General features: G+C 40.1%; 2 protein-coding genes across 2 annotated transcripts; one reads left to right on the forward strand and one right to left on the reverse strand.

Moving 5' to 3' along the window:
• Positions 1–80: 80 nt before the first annotated feature.
• On the forward strand, positions 81–14,826 carry tmem62 (transmembrane protein 62). Its single transcript, XM_034111328.2, is given in 14 exon segments — positions 81–655; positions 1,860–1,971; positions 3,632–3,769; positions 4,240–4,285; positions 4,737–4,839; positions 4,841–4,879; positions 5,258–5,382; positions 7,215–7,337; positions 7,994–8,149; positions 9,797–9,956; positions 10,115–10,313; positions 11,114–11,209; positions 11,397–11,515; positions 12,107–14,826. Coding segments are annotated over 14 exon segments (1,938 nt in total). The 5' UTR covers positions 81–454; the 3' UTR covers positions 12,428–14,826.
• Positions 14,827–14,922: 96 nt separating this feature from the next.
• ptgr2 (prostaglandin reductase 2) lies at positions 14,923–19,552 on the reverse strand. The gene is made up of 8 exons (XM_034111513.2): positions 19,250–19,552; positions 19,022–19,140; positions 18,578–18,769; positions 18,222–18,392; positions 17,662–17,871; positions 17,197–17,406; positions 17,045–17,084; positions 14,923–16,953 (listed from the first exon to the last, which is right to left on the reverse strand). Exons 1-8 carry the CDS (start codon positions 19,284–19,286, stop codon positions 16,889–16,891), a joined length of 1,044 nt encoding a protein of 347 aa, XP_033967404.1. The 5' UTR covers positions 19,287–19,552; the 3' UTR covers positions 14,923–16,888.
• Between the last annotated feature and the right edge of the window lie 364 nt (positions 19,553–19,916).

The following is a 19,916-nucleotide window of genomic DNA, read 5'->3' on the forward strand; positions in this document are numbered from 1 at the left end:
ATGGCACTTTCCGACTGATTTGCCAACTGTTAATAAACACCAAAGAAGAAAAAACCGGTTGGTTACGGTTCCCGGAAAACGTTGTCAGAGTGGGTGCTCTGTTTCCTCATTTTTCTCTCAGAGTGAGTGCTCTTCCTGCCAACATTCAGTTGGTGACGTTTTCACATCCACGGGTCTGTCTGTCGGCAGCTGGTAGGCAGCTAGCAGTCAGCTAACCCGCTACCTCCTCCTCCTCCTCCTCCAGCTGAGTGGAGAGCCGTGGATGAACCCCCCCGCACCTCCATGCATCTCCCGGGGCCGCGATGGCAGCGACAGAGACGGTCTGACATCGTAGCTATGTAGCTAAATGCCTCACAGTATCCGTAGTTAATGTTAGCCTGGTGATTCGTGTAGCTGTTTCCCACCAGTAGCTAGCTGTTTTTCTGCCCGGGACAGACGGCCTCTCTCCAGGAGGATGCTGAAGCTGTTCGCCGCGCTGGTGGTTCTCGGGCTGGCCATGGCGTGCATCACCTCCTGGATGCTGGACAGCTACGACACGGCATGGCACCCGAAGCGGAGCATCCAGCACCTGACTGCCGGGGATGGAGAGGAACATACCGGGAGCTCTCCACCATTTCCCGACGGCGAGTTGAGCAATATTTTCTGGTTTATACAGGTGGGATTTATTCTGTGTCTCGCTAACGAGCTTTATTTAGTCTTTGGTCATTTACCATACAATGAATTAAAGCCTCCCAATTCAGCCATATATCTGTTCCGTGATGTAAAGTAACTAAGTACGTGTATAAGTACTTTACTTAACAATGTTCAGAGACTTGTACTTGACTTGCTACTTTGTACTTCTACTCCAATAGAGTTTAGATTTGGATTGATGGTATGAAATATAATCAACCCTTAAATAAGACCATAGTTAAACCAAGAGTACATTTCCAAAGCTATCTTGCAGTACACAAAATCATTCAAAGTAGCACCTTTTATGTGCTTTGATAAACCCCTTAATGCTTCAATAATTTCCAAACCTATGATGTGTATTATTTTTGAACTGGGCCAATCTGCATACTTTTACTTGAGTAACATTTTGAATACAGGACATTAACTTGTAACTGGTACTTCTTCTTTTAGTGAAGTACATGATCTGAGAACTTCTTCAACCTCTGTTGGTCATTTACCATAAATGCAGTTAAATCCCCTTACAATTCAACCATATCTCTTTTTTTTAATATTATAGTCTTACTTGTTTAACACCTGGCTTCCTTTGGCTCAGCTGTGTTGTCATAGGAAGCTAGCTGTGGTAGGTCACACTCTGAACCCTCTCTGAATGATTGACAGAAAGAGGTCAGTGACCACAGAAGTGTGTCTTTGTCAGGTTAAAAATGTGCTTCAGCAACACAGTAAGTTGTAGTCAAATGTCACCTTTTGTGTTTTACTTGAGTTAAAAATAGCAATCATACAGGGGTACAAAAATAGCCAAGTAACAGTCCTACATTCAATATCTTTAATAACTAAAAGAACAATAGTGTCACATTGCCCATTGGTACATTTTCAATGTGTTCATTATGTAAAGTGGCCCATTTGTGAATTTGTCTGTCAATTAGTAGAAGGGCTACAACAACTACATATTTATATAATTGGTAAATCTGCAGCGTATTTTTTTAATTTAATTGATCAATCCTTATTTTTTCTTTAACATTTCGGAAAATGAAATAGACTTTTTAAGAATGTCCATCCCTGTTAGTTAAGTCCAAGGTGTTGTCTTTTAATGTCTTGTTTTGTCAGTCACAAAGCAAAAGGTTCAGTTTCAGCTTAATATCAAATAACATACAGATTCTCATTATATTGTCGTGTTTTTTGTCTGGTTCAAGGTTTCCGACATTCACATAAGCAGATTTCACGACCCAAGACGCATTCCGGACTTTGAAAAGTTCTGCACTGAAACAATTGAAGTGATCAAGCCTGATCTAGTGCTCGCAACAGGTACAGTAATCACTCCATTTTAAACGATGCTAGTTTGAGACTATAGAGTGCCACAGTGACTCGTCCTAAAACGAAAGTAAACTCCTTCCGGTTCCTTCGACAAAAAAGCAAAGCCATTTCTCCATAAGATTTTGGAAAATAGCTGGAAATAAGGTCTGTGGTTGAAACACATTTTAAGAGACGAATCACGTTTTGTTCAGCCGGATAACGTCCACATGTCTAAATAATAATAATAATTCATTACATTTATTATAGCGCTTTTTCAATGACTCAAAGCACTTTTACATATACACACATTACACATATATCATACATGCAATGGTCAGATACTGTGGACAATACCCACAGGAGCAAGTTCAGGTAAAGTGTCTTGCCCAAGGACACACCGGCTTTACAGACGCAGCAGCGGCGGGTTTCACCCCTTGATCTGATGATCATTGCACAGCGCACTGCGCCACACCGTCCATCGAGGCGCTTTTACAAGTACACATTGGTATTATACATGTACTGTGGACATTACCCACAGGAGCAAATCCGGGTGAAGTGTCTTGCCCAAGGACACAACGGCCTGACGCAGTGGCGGCAGGAGCGGGTTTCGAAGTGGAGTTCCGCAGCACTTCCCCTTGATCTGATGCACAGACCACTGCGCCACCCGTCTACCCTACTTTTATCATTTTCGAATCATAAATCTAGTCGCCAGGAGCAAAATGCTAACGTTATGCTATAAACCAACTACAGCAGGGTCGCTACTTCAACATCATGCACAACTTAAGATCCATATTCAAAAATACAGATTAAAAAGTGTTCAAGTTGAAGCGTTTGTTTTAACAGTTTGCAGGAGGCAGGTACTATTCAGCCACTTCTTAACAACACATGTAAGCTCTTCTAAAATCACCAGTGGGGTCACTGCTGATGTATTTCATGTCGTAGAACAAAACGTGATCCGTCTCTTCAATGTGTCTCAACCACAGACCTTTCCAGCTATTTTCCAAAACCCTACGGAGAAATTGCATTCCTCTCGTCGAAGGAACCGTAAGTGGTAACATGCTAACTTACTTCCGGGTTTTAGGACGCGTCACTGTGGCACTGTGACAGTACAATTAAGAAGAAAAAGGGGATGAATATTTGTACTTCTCTTCTCCGCCAATAATTATGAGACAACCGATAGTTTCACATTTCAGTATTTTAATTCTAGTGTTATTGAACTTTAGTTTATGAACACCTGAGGTTACAAAGGGCTAAGATGTAGTGATCAAAGATGGATGAATTCATATTCTATAGCTCTGACCTAACCAGATCTAACTGGAAACACTACTTAAACACACGGTTCAGACTCTTTAAATAAAGACATTTATTATTTCTAGTTTGGTACATCAGAAAATTCAACTCCTCTATTGGACACTTCTCCTTGACACTCATCCATTTTTCTCCTTGATAAAGCTTTCCTCCTCTGATTTCAAACCAACAATAAAGATGTATTCACAGTACACATATTTGGTATGGCACCTTCCCTTTCCAGCTGATTTGTATTCATTTTGAATAATCTCATACACATTGAAACAGAGAGTACCCTTCCAACTTCAATCAAAGTAGCTTGGAAAGTGTTTTAATGAAGCAGCAGCCATGTTGTTTCTCTCATGTATCTTCTTCGCTCTCACAGGGGATTTGACAGATGCTAAAACGGAGAGTAAGGTGGGTTCGCTCCAGCACGAGGTGGAGTGGCAGGCCTACCACAACATCCTGAAGAGGTCTCGTGTGATGGAGCGCACGAGGTGGATAGACATCCGAGGAAATCATGGTGATTAACCGCAGCACTTTGTTGTCTTTTAATGTTCTCTGCAAACTCACTGTTGCCATGGAAACATCCCAGAGTACAATTTAAGATTTTCTGAAGAATCCATTAACTGCGGTGCTCATGCTACCCCTCCTCTTCACTGCCTCTTTCCCCTCTTTTATTGGATCGCAAGCTATTAGATCGGAAAGAAGATATCTTAACTTTGTAGCTTTTGAAAGAAAAGAAAGCGAGTTATTGGGTCTGGAGTTTCTGTGACCGCCAAATCTCCTCTTATTGATCGCAGTGGGAGATACGTGTCCTGTTATTGTGTCTGTTAGTGGGTTCTATGTTTATCCAGTTTGATATCAAATGAGGAAATCAGAATCATAGACTTTCTTCAGGAGACATGCTGGTGTTTAGCAAGCAAAGTATGAAATTGTCTTTTATAGCTTATATTTTGTTAAACCTCACCATCATTTCATTTCTTCTGACAGATGCCTTCAATATAATGTCATTGGACAGCGTCAACAATTATTACCGGTCAGTATGATACACAGTAAACACCTGATTGATATACTGTTACAGTCTACTCCTCCATGTCCTATATTAGCGAGCTAAATGTGAAGTCGGTCAGAGAGCGTAGTAACTTCAATGCCTATTTTTGACAATAATGCGAGCTGTCTGAGTTTCCTGAGGACTGAAATAGAAGCACACTCGGCAGAAAGAGACACTGACTCTCCTTTCTTCTGACACAAATGATGTTTAAGTGACATTGGCTGCTTCTGTTAATGCTGATGTATCTTGTATCTCCTTAATATTCCTAATGTTGTGGCCATCCTCTGCCAGACAAAGGCTGTCTCCTGTGCAAGCCTAATTAATTAATTTATATAAAAATGCATCAATCGATCTCTCGGCACTCTGTGGAAGCTGCTGGCTCATCCCAAACCGCCCTTGTTGCTCTAATAGACTTTTTTTTTTCAATGTTCTCCAGGAAGTACTCTGCTAATCAGAAAATAGGCTCATTCCACTATGTTCACAAAACTCCCTTCGGCAACTACTCCTTTGTCTGTGCGGACGCCACTCTGACTCCGGGACCCGAAGAGGCCGTACAATTTCTTTGGTATTCTTAACCAGGTACAACTCCAGTGCACAATCTGTTGAATATAAACATTGGCTGAATATTTTCTAAACTTTAGAAGACAGAGAACCTTTGAATACTTAAAACAGCCGTTCTGTTATTACCCATTAGAGGATTAGTGGAGGCTTAAAGGATTTAAGGTTATAATCCTCTATAGGGAACTGTGGCCATTAAAAAGTAAATGGAAAATAAAATGTTTCAAAATTAGAAGGTTGTACTAAATGACACAATGTACAATATTCACTTACTAAAAATGATAATAAACAGTGCCTTATGTGTCTTATAAAAGGAACAAATCCAGCACTTATACTGCAGATAATACATGTAAAGTAATATATAGTTATTCTAATGTATTTTCTCTCAATCTATGAAAGACTCAAATGGACCTGCTGGACACGTTCAGAGCTGAGAGTCTGAAGAGCAACCAGTCGATCTGGTTTGGCCACTACACCACCTCAACTGTCGTCTCCCCGTCTCCAGGAATCAGAGACTTGATGAGGTATTAGTGCCGAACCGGCTACATTCCTTACAAGTGCATTGTCCCATTGTCTGCCGACAGATTTGAGTTAACACACACGCTTAGAACTATGAAGCTAAAGGTGAGCAGTGTTTGACTTGCAACTGGTTCACTCCATTAAATCCATTAAAATAAAATTAAAGTGGTGGGACATTTCTTATTTAGAATCCCTAATTTAGCTTTTTTTAAATCCACATCTTCATGTCTCTTCTACATCACCATGTGTCCCCTCTTCATGTCTCTTCTACATCAACATGTGTCCCCTCTTCTTCATGTCTCTTCTACATCAACATGTGTCCCCTCTTCTTCATGTCTCTTCTACATCAACATGTGTCCCCTCTTCTTCATGTCTCTTCTACATCAACATGTGTCCCCTCTTCTTCATGTCTCTTCTACATCAACATGTGTCCCCTCTTCTTCATGTCTCTTCTACATCAACATGTGTCCCCTCTGTGTAAAGAGACTCTGAAAGTTTCAGGAACAAAGATTCTCTCTCTTTTTGATCCATTTCTATAAAAACCTGTCTGAAAATGAGCTGATCAGATTTTGGCCACTTTATGATGTCATAACATTTTTTTGGCTTGTGTAACCATTAGCCAATCAGCAGCCAAGGTAACCCCCCCCCCCCCGTGGGGAGGGGCTCCTTATTTTCATCTAAAGCAGGGGTGGGGAACCTTTTTCCTCTCAAGGGCCATTTCAATTTTTACAATATCCTCAGAGGGCCGTACAAGTTATTGACCTCTGCTTAAAAAAACTAAAATCACAGTCCATTCATTTCATTCTGTGCAAAGAAAAAGCAACCTCTTAATCCAGATATCTCACCATGACTCGCGTATGCATGCACGTGCAGGGTGTGGCATGACCACCAACACAGAAAGATATGGACACAAGATGTGTGCAAATGTATTTAGTTTCCTATCCATGTGAACATTATTTAAGTGGGGGGGGGGGACCTAACCTCCTCTAGGGGGGTCCGGGGGGCATGCTCCCCTGGGAAGATTTTTTTTTAGATGTTGAAGTTAAAAGCATCAATCTGGTGCACTTTGAGAGCAACATTAGGAGATCTATGGACACATCTCTCAACACCCAAACACAACTGTAAGCAGATGTTCTTTTTCTTTATGGATATTTGACAAATCACTCCCCTTTCAAACTGTATTCTTCTTTATTAATAACTGCCATATAGTATTTTATACCTGTTTACCTTATTCTCTTATTTTTTTTATAACTATAATGATCATATAAAGATGTGCCTTTACCTCACTGGTTGTAGACAAAGCTTCTTATATTGGTTAGCATAGCTAGCTAACCAGATGCTAATGATAACAACACAGTTATTGACTGTCTGATCAGTATGACAGATGAGCAGATCGCCACTGGGCTTTCAACTAAAGACACAGACACGCAGAAACTGCAGCATGTGTATGGACTTATCGGTACTGCAATGTCTGAAGTGCTGGAGTGGCGTTCTGGTGCTCTCCGTCAGAACTGCACCCCTGTCAGTCGAGACATATACCACGTGATGACACGTTAGGCTCGGAGGCCGGAGGTTCCCCACCCCTGATCTAAAGTAACAGACAGAGAATCAGCACTTTGGAAACAGGGCTGAAACAGAGGGGATTATGGGTAATGCTGCAATGATCCATTTGGTGTTTGGAGCCAAACACTTCAGAGACATGTTCTGTATATATCTGAGAGCTATAATATATTGATGAAAAACAGTATAATAGGGGACCTTTAAAATATTTACAGCAGTAGTTGGCGTATTATGACAATGTTACTTATATTCTTACATGTGGGATCCTTGTGTTTAGATCTGCAGTAGCGTATCTGTGTGGCCACCTGCACACGCTGGGCGGCTTGATGCCCGTCCTCCACAGCCGACACCCCACAGGCACCCTGGAGCTGGAGCTGGGTGACTGGATGGACAACCGCAGGTACGAAAGAAAACAACAAGTTATTATTTTCCCATCTTGTTTGTTTGTTCACCATGTAAAGCGGCCTTGGGTCCCTTGAAAGATGCTATACAAATGTAATCTATTATTATTATTAAAAGGTCTTGAATTAAATGGACAAAAGTCTAAAATATTTTCATCTCCCTGTTGTGGTAGTCATATTGGTCAAACGATTTCCTATTTTTGAACGCAGGTCGTCATCATATGCCTATTAAATAATAAAACAACAGTGGATTATGCTAAAAGTTGTTAAATCAATGTTTATTGAGTTTCAGAAGGAAACTATAATAGCTGTTACAAACACTTACACAATAATAATAATAATAATAGATTTAATTTGTTAGCGCTTTTACAGGTGCTCAAAGACGCTTTACAGATATAGTGAAGAAAAAAAAAAAAAAAACTTTACTTAATTTTAATTATAATTTTAGACTTTGTATTTCATTGAATGCAATATATCCTTTTAATTATTGTTATACTTGTGGGAAATACTGACAAATTGTGTCTAAATAATTCAAGGCCATATCAGCCCTGGTAGTCCCTTGTATTGTCATATTGTGAGTATGTATTAAATTGCACTTTGAGTAAATTAAAAAGGTCTTGAACTCTGCAATAACCCGCCTCACGCCTGTCTCCAGGTACAGGGTTCTGGCCTTCGACAACGACCTGCTGAGTTTCTCCGACCTGAAGTTTGAGCAGTGGCCAGCCGTGCTCATCACAAACCCCAAGGACGCTCAGTACCTGCACCCCGGACTGGAGCCGCTGGGCCGAATACGGAGATCAACGCACATCAGGTGTTTGTTCTGTGTGTGATCACTGTTTGCTGAGCCATAAACCCTCCCTGGCTTCTCACCTAATACACAAGTGTACACACACACACACACACACACACACACACACACACACACACACACACACACACACACACACACACACACACACACACACACACACACACACACACACACACACACACACACACACACACACACACACACACACACTTACTGAGCACTGCCACTTACACCTATAGACCCATGCTGTGGAGATTCAAGGTTCAAGGCTTTTATTGTCATTCGTACATAGCTACAGTGTAGTTATGCAGATGAACATCTTAGGTCCCAGGCAGTGCAACACAATAAAACAGTGCAAGTTAATACAATAAAATAGAATACAATAGAAGTAGTGCCATAAGAGTATACAAGTGACACAGGGGGTCTGCGGGGTCTTAAAAAAGTATTAAAAGTTGATAAATCAATTTAGTGAAAATGAAGGCTATTAAAAAGTATTAAAGGGCATTTTCCAAGGTATTACATTTTGTAGCTTGTTTTCAATAAGTATATGAATGGTCCAGAGAGGTTGTGTTCTACAGTCTGCCTGAATGTAATCATTGCGTAGGTGTGTAGTGATTCTGTGGAGTTTATTTATGGCATCCCGTTGGATCTGACGTCGTCTGAACAGGACGTCGCATGCTCACTGCTTGATAGCGCGCACAGGTCCGTTTACGCTGGTTGCTAAGCAACATCGTTATGGGGAAATGCAAGTCTGCGTTCAAATGGTTGGAAGATAAGAAGGAAAGACAATCAATACTGTATATAATCAATGTGAGGTGAAGTGTGTCGCCAAGGTAACCGGTTAGAACTCAAAGTGGAGATGAGGTCTTAAAATGTTTGGAAAGGGTCTTGAAAAAGGTCTTAAAAGGTTTCACATGTGACTTCAGGATTCCTGCATGTACCCTGGATACATAATTTGTAAGTTACAAACAGGTGAATGTTATGGATGTACTTAGTTCAGGTGTTTAACAGTCTTATGGCCTGTGGAATAAAACTGTCCGTGAGTCTGGTGGTTTTAGTCCGGATGCTGAAAGAATAGATTTAGTGTTTTTTAACCCCGAACCCTTTTGTGCCATGTTTTTACCACCACCTGAGTAATGGGAACAACTATTGTTGAAATTGGGCCAGTGTGGAGTGAGAGTGCTGCAGCTGCAGAACAAGCTGCAGTATAATCTTTCCAGGTTGATGTCTGTCCGATATAAGTGCTTGTTTTTGCCCCCAACAGGCTCTGATTTATTTCCTGGACTTTATTCAATTATCGTTGTCCCCATTCCTCACTATAAAGATTTGGGTTTGTTCCTCTTTTAAAGGACTATGGTAGTTGAAATTGAGAGACAAGAGGCAATTCTTTCAACTTATTCTTTATTAGTTATTTTCTCACATCCAATAGTACTCCAATTTAGATGAACAGTTTCTTTAACAACATGTTTAACGTCTCAAATCCTAAAAATTAAACATGAGGATATGAAAAACAATCAAATCAATAATGACACTGAGAACGTAAATGACAAGAGGCAATTTTAAACGTTTTGTCTATTTCTTACGAACCACTGCACTTATTTCAATGGATTTTTTCATTTAACCCTTAATTGTCTTGGTTCCAAATAGGATCTTGGCTTTCTCGGAGGCCACAATCACAGCGGTGCATGTGAGCGTGGATGGGGAACCTCTGGGGGAGGGCCGCTCTGCTGGAGGTCCTCTCTATGTTCTGCTGTGGGATCCATCTCTCTACCTCACTGGAGTGCACACCATCAGAGTTAAAGTGGAGGTCAGTGGAGCTTTCATTTATCTTAAAGTGTCCAGAGACTTGATTTAATTTGACGCTTTAATTACAATATGGATCTGCTGTCTTGGCACTAAGATTTATAACGTGCTTGTTCTTCTAGAATGAACAATATGCTTATCTTATCTTTGTGTGTGTGTCAGGACTCGGCGGGCCGGTCGTCAGTGCGGGAGCAGCACTTTACTCTGGAGGGCAACCTGACTCCTAGCTTTGGGTTCATGCAGTCCTTCATCCTCCTCACAGACCACTACATCCTGGCCCGAGCAGCCTTCATATTCGTCATCCTGCTGAATGTGGGGGTGCTGCTGGCCTTCAGGTTCCTGCCTGCTCCTTCCGGGAGAGGTGAGCTGTCACGAGGGAATACTAGTCAAATCCTCACATTTTTGTTTGATTACAGAAAACTGAAGTTACCTGTTGTCTACGATCAGACTCTGCAGGATTTAAAATCAGATATTGGCAACATAATGTCTCAAAATGACTAGACATGTTTGATATTTTGTAAGACGTACTTTAATCTAAAATGTTTCAGACACATTTAAAACCAAGAAACATCCATCATTTTAACCAAAGTATTGGGTTGTTTCATTTGATTGCCTGTTTTATTTAATAGACTTCTGAGATGTTTATCCTTTTTAACTGTATTTTAATTGGAATAAAAAAAAAGTTTATTCAAAGAATAAAGCTGAGCAAACATTAGTCGAAATTCGACTCACAGCACCCCCGAACAGTGTCCGAAGAACACGATTATTTACTTGAAACTGCTTTATAGGGTATTTTCCAGTTTTTATCAGCAATTATCTTAGTTTGAAGAGGATGAGACCTGTTTCAATCATTTGGCTTCCTAGGAAAACCCAATAATCGGGAGAAGCTGACTGCAAAGTCAACAAAAAACTACTTCAATAGGAACATGCTATTCAAAACGTCACCAATCTCCGTCTCTTGTTTTTGTTTTGATTGAGAAACCCTAGCTGCAGAAATGACATATTGTGCATTTCAGTAATTATTTGAATAACAGCAATAGTTCTTTGTATATACATTTTATTTTTTTATAAATCGTACGGTGTCCTTGGGTGTCATGAAAGGCGCCTAAAAATAAAATGTATTATTATTATTATATTCTTTTTTTTTTTTTTTGTCTACAGGATTGACCTCTCAAGCATGCATGTCTCTCCATCTGGTCAGCTCAATGGACACCTTCTACTACTCTCTGCTGCTATTCAACCTGTGTACAGCCTTAGGTGGGTCCACTGCTTTGTCCCATTCATTGTTCGTGTGCTGCTTCATAGCAAATATACACAATCTCTCTGAACTTAATACTCAAACTGACTATGAGACATTGCTCTTTAAAAATGCATGGTTTCCTGTCATTTTGCATCTGTTCCTGTATAAATACCTCGTGTGTTATTTCTGCCTCCCCCCCCTCAGGGCCATGGTTCGTAGGAGAGCTGATAGATGGCCATAGTGGTGCCTGCTTCGCCTTCGGGGTGTTTGTCGATGGGCACTTCCTGGAAGGCAGTCTCACATATGTTATTGGAGTCGTTCAAGTAAGAATTTACATTTTATATAACGCTTTTACATCTCCCTAGTGTCCGTACATAGGCAAAACCTTTAACAGATTTGCTTTGTCTATATTAAAATGGGGATATATGGAGTTCAACCAGCAACTTTAATCAATGGTTTTAATCATCAAAAGGTCACATGGTTACCCCTATGTTCAAGTGTCTGCCCGTAGCGGTGAAGCCACAGAAGATGTATTACCCACTCACAAGATATTTAAGGAAAGGAATGGAAATATTGTATTTATTTTTCTAGTTTTAGCTTTTTTTTAGTAAAACACTGACTACCTAAAACTCTTCTGCCATCTTTAAAATCAACTCACTTTTTGAGCAAGTCATATTCTCTTGTGATGAGAGTTCAGGGGGAAATATTTCTTCCTTTTTTAAGGGTTCTCAAGCAAAAGTGGTTGAGAGGAAAAAGGCTTCATAAACCTTTACTTATCATGGTCAACATCTGTCCCACTTGAAGCCCTATGTTCATATACTGTCCTTGCCTTGCTGTATTTCTTATGGAACAATCTGCAGTGGTTTTCAAGCTACTAATCACATCTAACCGGACTCATTTCCTCCCCCCGCCAGCTGCTTTTCTTCAACATGCCCCTCACCTGCTATCTCTGCTGGAGCCTCCACCACCGTTGCCGTGGTAACACCTTCCGATCCCACTTCCTGCGGCCGGGCTGCCGCTGGCGGACTCTGGCGTTTCACCTCCTCATGCTGCTGCTGCTCACCTGGCAGGCGCACTCCTGCTACTTCCTCTTCGAGACCTACGGCGCCGTGGCCTTCTTACTGTCTCCGGTCCGCACGTGGGCGTTTGGGCTCAGTCTGCTATTGGTCTACCACGCCTGGACATGCCCCGCCCCTCTCGCTCGTGACAACAGCAAGAGCGTCACTCCTTCTTGACAGTAATTTCACTGTTTCCACCACGATCTCTCTGGAGCCTGATATATTTTACTGTCTCTATCCACCTTGAAAGCAGCGCCTTCCTTTCTTTCTCTCCTTCTTCCAAAACCAGTACATCACTCACTATCCTGTTTATCTTGTTTACTTAATATGCATGTTATTGTTAAACAACGGTGAGCACATTTCTAGCCATATCCAAAACAATGTGTACAGTGTAAGAAAAGAAAAAAGATACGTTGGGAGTGAAATAGCCTCTTTGAGCTACGAGCGGTCCAAATTGTGCTGCACTTAACAGTCAGTATATTCTGCTGTGATTCAGAGGGATCGTTTGTCATCTTTAAAGTGGGGTTGTATGAGGAACTGACCCATAAAAAGATGACAGTCATTGCGTCACCACTTTGGAGAGACAGATTACCGGCACAAAAGCTAAGCAACGTACCGCTGTGAATCGGGGACATTGGATTTCTAAAAAAAGACACTTTTTCATCTCTTTAGGCGTATGCTATATTCAGAATATTTTAAATGCTTTACCTTGCTGACAGAAGCCTTTCTTTTAGGTGGCTACAATATTACTTGTTCTGCTTCCCCCATCCACAGCAGTACACTGATTTGCTGAGGTGATCACGGTGTGCCGATCACATGAGCTACTGATTAAAACCTCCCGCAACAGCATTTCAAAAATTCAAACTATCCCTTTAGGCTGACTCATTTACTTGAGCGTTTAGCTTTTTTAGGAAGTGTTGCCTTGGCCGAATGCCGCCTCACCACTGCCAAAGGATGAATAAGTTAATAATAACGACTTCTTCATCTTTTATTCTTCCCGCTGAAAATCATTTTCATTCGCTAATGAAGGCTGGACGTGCCAAACCATACCTCGTGTTTACCTGCTGACTCACAAACGGTGTGGATAAGAAAGCTTCATTTTGTATTCTGTGACCTTTCCTAACTCCCCGTGGCTGACGGTGTTGTAGTTACAGTAAATCCGGGGGAGATGACGCAGGAAATGCAACCTAGGTCATCATATGTTAAAGTTTATTCTACACATGATTACAGGAGATCAGAGGAAGGAGATTTCAAAATCAATCGCATACTGTAGTTGGTCTGTGTTCAAATAGTTGATGATTTAAAGTGTTTTTAAATAAAATACCATTGCACACAACTGCCACATAAAAACATGTCAATATTCGCAGTGAATAGTTAAAATAACGTACATGCCGTTTTTCACCAAAACGCAACAACATGCCGGCCTGACTCTTCGTGCTCCTTCAAATGTGACTACAGAAAGCAGCTGTTTGTTTCTCAGGAATGTGAGCACTTGAGCAAAAGGCTGGTCCCAGTAGTATTTCAGGACAATGTTTTTATACTACATAGCAGCTCATTGAACTAAAAACCATTTTCAACAGCCGAGATGTGTGGTGGCTTCTGAACAAAATGAATGTGTAATAGATGTGATGAAATGAGAAGAACCAGTACTATACTGTTTTAATTATTTATTCTTTCTGATTGTATTGAGTGATTTCTCTTTTTCCCCCTTCATGTTATATATCTGCACTGGAAATGGGTATTCCTTGAATTGATTTGAGAGCTTTTTGTGTGAAAACGATGTTTGTCTGTATTGTTCTGAAACTGCACTCAATCCGTCTGTAGTAGCAGTTGCCTGAAATCCACCAGAACTAACTGATCTAAATATAAAAGATAAATAGGGTAAAGACCACATTTATCAAGTCTTTTAATAGAAGTAATGTTCCAACACTGAATCCTGGTTTTTTTTCTAAACCATACCCAGCATGAGTGCGGAATATGTGATAAGACATGCAGTTTATTATTAGAACAGCTGCTTGACACAAAGAGAGTAAATGATGTGCACTCTTGAAGGAAATTGTTTGAAAACCTTTTCCCTTCTCTGCTCAGACAAGTGTTATGGGAGCACTACCAAATGTATAATTCCAGCGTAGAGACGGATATTAAAAATGGATGACTTTTGTTATTGGCATAGTTAATTTCCCTAATGCTGCGCAGTACCTCTCACAAGATATATCTGTCCACCAGGGGGGAGTAGTGTGTTGCATTTGACTTCCACACCAACTAATGCATGGAACTGTTTTGTTTTCTGTTGCAGAGAAGCACCAATTGTTATACTCTGAATCTGGTTGTGATTGTTCTGTACTGTGCACTGATTTTAATTTTCACAACAACAACAACCATTACTACCACTAAGTCTCTGAGAGGGCATATACTGTAAGTAATGTACCGGCGATCACTTCTTTTGCATCCCTTCCTATGTTCAAACACTGAAGTATATGAATGAAAAGACTTACTAAGGTAAGAGCCAATCACAATGTTATTTTATTAATGGTTTATAGTGCTGTGGAATAAAATGTTCATTACAGTAAATCATATATTTTTTTGTTTGTTCTCTTGTCATTGTCACAGAAACAAAAGGGAGTCAATAACAATATGAAGCCCAACAATGGCGAGATGAGTCAAAAAGTAACCATGACAATAAATAATACTGTTAGTTAAATAATTAGAAAGGATTGTAAAAGTTAAATAAAGGCTTTATATTTATCCTTTTAACTTAAATCAGTTTTATTACTCTTTTTTTTCCTAATTCAGCTTGGTACATATTTAATCGTTTATCCATATCTAACACTTTCCATTTTCCTCAACACATGGAATTGTACTCGTGTTTATAGGATACCAAGATTTCCATTGGTATGTAGCTTAACTGAAAACATTGTTGGAAAATAAAATTACCAAGCACTAGATGTTTCCACTGGCTACATCTCTTTGTAAAACTACTGTAAATCATCAAGTGCATTTCATGTTTATGATCCATTTCCTAATGCTGCAGAATCACTTCTGTCGTCTTTGTAGCTCACGCACTCTATAGCACGTGTCAAAGTCAAGGCCCGGGCCAAATCAGGCCCTTGGTGGATTTAATTTCGTCCTGCAGGATAATTTTGAATTACTATTAGATCTGGCCCGCCGGTATATTGCACGCACACCTTCACTCCATCCTGAGGGTCTCCTCAGCTCAGAGCCTGAGCCCAAACATTGATGAACTTGCTCCCAAGATGAGATGCCAAGTATCTGGCTTGAACTAGCATCACAGAGCAGCACACTGAGTTTCAATGGATGTTTCCTTCTGCACTTTTTTTCTTGCGACAGCAGGGCATGTTTGGTTTTTTCTTTGAGGGAAATTGTTTTTTTGAAGCTGTTGTTGGCCTGTGGAAAAATGTAATCATAAGAAATGACTCCGGAAAAGCTGCAGATAGAGCCATAAGAAATTAATGCAACTGATTATTTAATGTTGTTTTTATGTGCAATAATTTAAGCTTTGTTAGTTCCAGGTTTAATATGTGCAATAAGTTCATTTCAATAAGTTTTGCAATAAACATTGAACCAGTCCGGCCCTCGCCTAGAACCGATTTTTTTTATTTTGGCCCACTGTGTATTTGAGTTTGACACCCCTGCTCTATTGGCTCTTCATTGTATGTCTTTAGCACAGCCTTGCTATTTAAGGCTTAGGCCTATCAAACATCTTTCATTTAGTTAAAACATTAAAAGGGGCCACAAATCACATTTACACAAAGTCAGAAGTCGTGTTTCATTGATGTTAATCATCAAGATAAGAGATGTTACTTACAATTACAATAATGGTATAAACAAGCTAGGCTACTGAGCAGTGTTAGCTAGCAGCCTTTTGCTACTGTTGGAGCAATTATACATTGATGCTAAAGCCATATTCAGTGCATATGGTTGACAAAATAAACATTTACTGGCTCATGTAATATTTTGGAGAAAGTTAGATTGGGTTACATAACATTAGCTCCCTGGAAGACTGGTAATTTAACAGTAAGCTAGCAGTGTTCAGTTAAGCTAGCAAGCTACTATTAGTTATTTGAACCTACAATCAGATCAGTTATCAACTGTTGGAGGTGAAAGAAAAACATTTTAAAGCTTTATGTTTCTTTAAACACCACATTGATTATTTTACGAACAGTATTTTGTGTTTCTCATGTCTGATAAACCTTCTCTACCATTTGTCAGTTATAGCGCTACATACGAGAACATATCTGCTGATGTCTTATGGCACTTTTATTTTCCACACCGGATGATTTTAAAACCACAAGTGTTGAGATTGAGAAGTGGGGTAATATTATCAGGCAGCACGGCAATATGTGGTACACATACATATTTTACACATATTAAAATTGGCACCAAAGAATAAATCAGTAAGTTATAAAGTTCAAGACTTCTAAGCACTCTTTACATTTATTTTTGTCAAGAAACAAATGTAATAAAACATTGTGTGATTTATGTTTATGATGCATAATTGCCAACTAATGGCAACCGCTCATCAATGAAATATCTCACTAGAGATCATTAAGTTAGTGTTATTGAAATGCAACATGTTAATTTCCCAAGGCATCCGTCTGGTGAGAGAAGCAATTTCCTTCACTCTGATATCTTTATAATTTGCTTTCCAATGTTTCCCCCTTTCATCATGGAGCAAAATGCATCTGCAAGAAAATGAAAAAATGTTAACTTCTGGTGAATAAACAAATGAAAGTTATGAATTAAAGAAAAACGCAATAATTAAAATCTACATACCTCCCATCTTTTCAATGCCTTCCACCACCGTTTCCAGCACCTGCAGAGTGAAAGCACAATTACTATGATGTAAAGAGAACGACGGGGGATTGGCATTGATTTAGCAAAATAACAAAGACACCCACACACTCTCATCAATCATTCCTCCTTACATTGATGTGTCCTGATTTAACTAGCTGGCTGAGTTCACAGAGGGCAGCGTCTGCTTTGTTCATGTAGTTAAGCACTGTAAATCGTTCCCGGGTGATATTGTTCCTTCGCAGGGTTTCCTGTATCTCCTCGCTCAGAGGCGGAGGATATGGCACATCTTTGTTATACTGTGAGATCTGCCCACACAGGATCACATGGCTGTTGTTGTTCATCTGGAGGTTAGAAGAGTGTCAGAGATCAATGTGTGCGAATTAGTTAAAAAGACACAAAACACTCATTGTTAAAGATAAGGGCAAAACACTTCTGAACACATAGTCGCCAAAAATCTAATTTTGCAATTGTTGGTAGAACAGTTAGGCAAAGATCAAACAAATAATATCTCATAATTCACATATTCTCAAGCCAAATAAACCACAAATTAAAGTACGATATGCTCTGCACAAACACAAACACAAATCAAACAGTACCTGTGCAATTACAGTATCACTGATGCCACCTCCCACGTTGTCAAAGTAAACATCTATCCCATCGGGGCAGAGCTCCTGGAGCTTTGCAGGTATGTCCTCTTTGCGGTAGTTGATGGCTGCAGAAAAGCCGCAGTCATCCACTAAAGCTCTGCACTTCTCTTCAGAGCCGCAAATCCCAACCGCTCTCACACAGCCATCCAGCCTGCCGATCTGGAAAAATAGAAGCAGGGAGAAATTATAGAATCAGGACTTCACTTTCTTTCCTTTGTAATCCAATCTTGTTTATTTTGGCAATTGTGTTTTTTCTAGATTGGATCGGCTAACCTGAGATTTGTTTCTAAAATAATAAAGTTATAGTTCTCACCATTTTGCCTTTATATTTGTTTCATCACAAACCATTACAAAATAGAAAATACTAGGAATTACTGCAAAATACGAAGGTATAAGCCCTACAATTTTAAGAATAATTTTACCATGCAAGTTGTAAGTATCTCATGTAACTACAGCTGTATAAACATTACATTTTATTTGGACCTCAATCTGACATTTGCTGTATTTACCTGTCCAGCTACGGAGCCACAGGCCCCAGCGGCGCCACTCACCACCATGGTCTGATTGGCCCCTTTGGTCACATTGCCCTTCTCCCTTACGCCTAACAGTGCAGTGAGACCTGTTATCCCAACTGCACCCAAAAAGTACGACAAGTGTCCATCGACCACCTGTGGATCAACCTGCAAGACACGGAATGTAATACATTTGTTGTTGTCCTTGATGTCAATATTCATATTCGAGATGATTTCATGTCACATGCTGGTTACTTTAGAATCATGCATGCATATTAAACAAATTCTCATTTTTGCATTAGAATATATGAACTATGGTCTTTATCCCAGGGACACACAGTAATATGACATACCTTTTGTAAGGCACTCCCTTTCATGACAGCTTTGGTCTGCCAAGGCCAGTTGAATGAAGTGACCACATCTCCCTCACTGCAAGCACTGCAGCGACTGGACTCGACCACACCGACACCTCCACCATCTACACACTCAGACAGCTGCCATGGAGTCACATAACCAACACCGGTGTCTTCATTCATTCTGCACCGCTGAAAATAACAGAGATTGGTAGGTGTGATGGAGATGGCGAAGCTTTACAAGTGGTTTAATCCTTGCCTCTTGTCTTAGACTTTCAATAGATATCCCAGATGGACAAATGAATCCTTCAGTCTTTGTAATTTTACATAAAACTCATCTGCTTTGCACCATTTCTTTATACCAGACAGTGTGTAATCTCAATATGCATTATGCAGATACAATAACTTTGATGATTTATGTCCATTCTGATTGTATCAATATACCATGTAAGGGTCGACTGAGAGGCAAAGCGTCCGGACAAGGACCTCCCCATCTTCCAGGTCAGGTGCCAAAGTGGTCTCCTCGAGGCGGAAATGTGCAGGAACTGGCACTCCGTTGTTACCTTGTGCATAATAAGTAGTTTGAGTATTCACTAGCCACACCACGTGTGCAGTAATGTTGCAGCACAGGACACACACACCACAGGTAATCTCTTAGGAAAAGTGTCCTACCTGGTCGTGAGTTGAGAACTACTCTCTGCATCGGCATCCTTGGAAAGTAACGCTAGCCTTGATGTCTACGCTAAGTGGCACTGGGACCTGAATTAAAAACCCGACCTGACAACAACCGTAAAGTTTGATAAGAAGTGTGTTAAGAAATGTCTGGTTGTTATATAAAATAGCAACACGAAAAGTGTCCAACTTCTTGTAAAACCTGTTACAAACACTGTGTTAACATTCCTTCTGCTCTGTCTGTAGGAGGTTAGCAGAAAGTCAACACACCACTGAGGAGGTCTAATTCAATAGAAAGCAAGATGGTTCCCTGTAACCAACTTCCGTCTTCGCTAAAACCCAATCGGAAGTTAAACCGATTTTATTTTTACCTAGACATATTATATTGATTACGTGTCTATTAAAAAACAACTATATTTAATTAAAAATTTAAACTAGTGATAACCTTGTTTCACACACCCAGGATGTATGTCTTGAAAAACATTGTTAGCTGGCAGCCGTTACATTTAATATATTAATAAACATTTGTAGAAAACAATATATTATTTCAATATGTTAAATACAAAAGTATATTATATTGCACTTTTTAATACATGTTGATGCTTATATAAGGTATGTATACGAAAGTGCGAGATTATTTGCCCCATGTTCCGGTATAGCGGGTGCG

This window comes from Pseudochaenichthys georgianus, chromosome 22, assembly GCF_902827115.2.
Source record: "Pseudochaenichthys georgianus chromosome 22, fPseGeo1.2, whole genome shotgun sequence".
NCBI classification, from domain to species: Eukaryota; Metazoa; Chordata; class Actinopteri; order Perciformes; family Channichthyidae; genus Pseudochaenichthys; species Pseudochaenichthys georgianus.

Coding starts and splice junctions, on each gene's coding strand:
- ptgr2 (XM_034111513.2), bottom strand. CDS start 19,286: ATGCCGATGCAGAGAGTAGTTCTCAACTCACGACCAG. Junction 17,872..18,221: donor GTGGCTCCGTAGCTGGACAG/GTAAATACAGCA, acceptor CTATTTTTCCAG/ATCGGCAGGCTGGATGGCTG. Junction 17,407..17,661: donor GTGATACTGTAATTGCACAG/GTACTGTTTGAT, acceptor TCTAACCTCCAG/ATGAACAACAACAGCCATGT.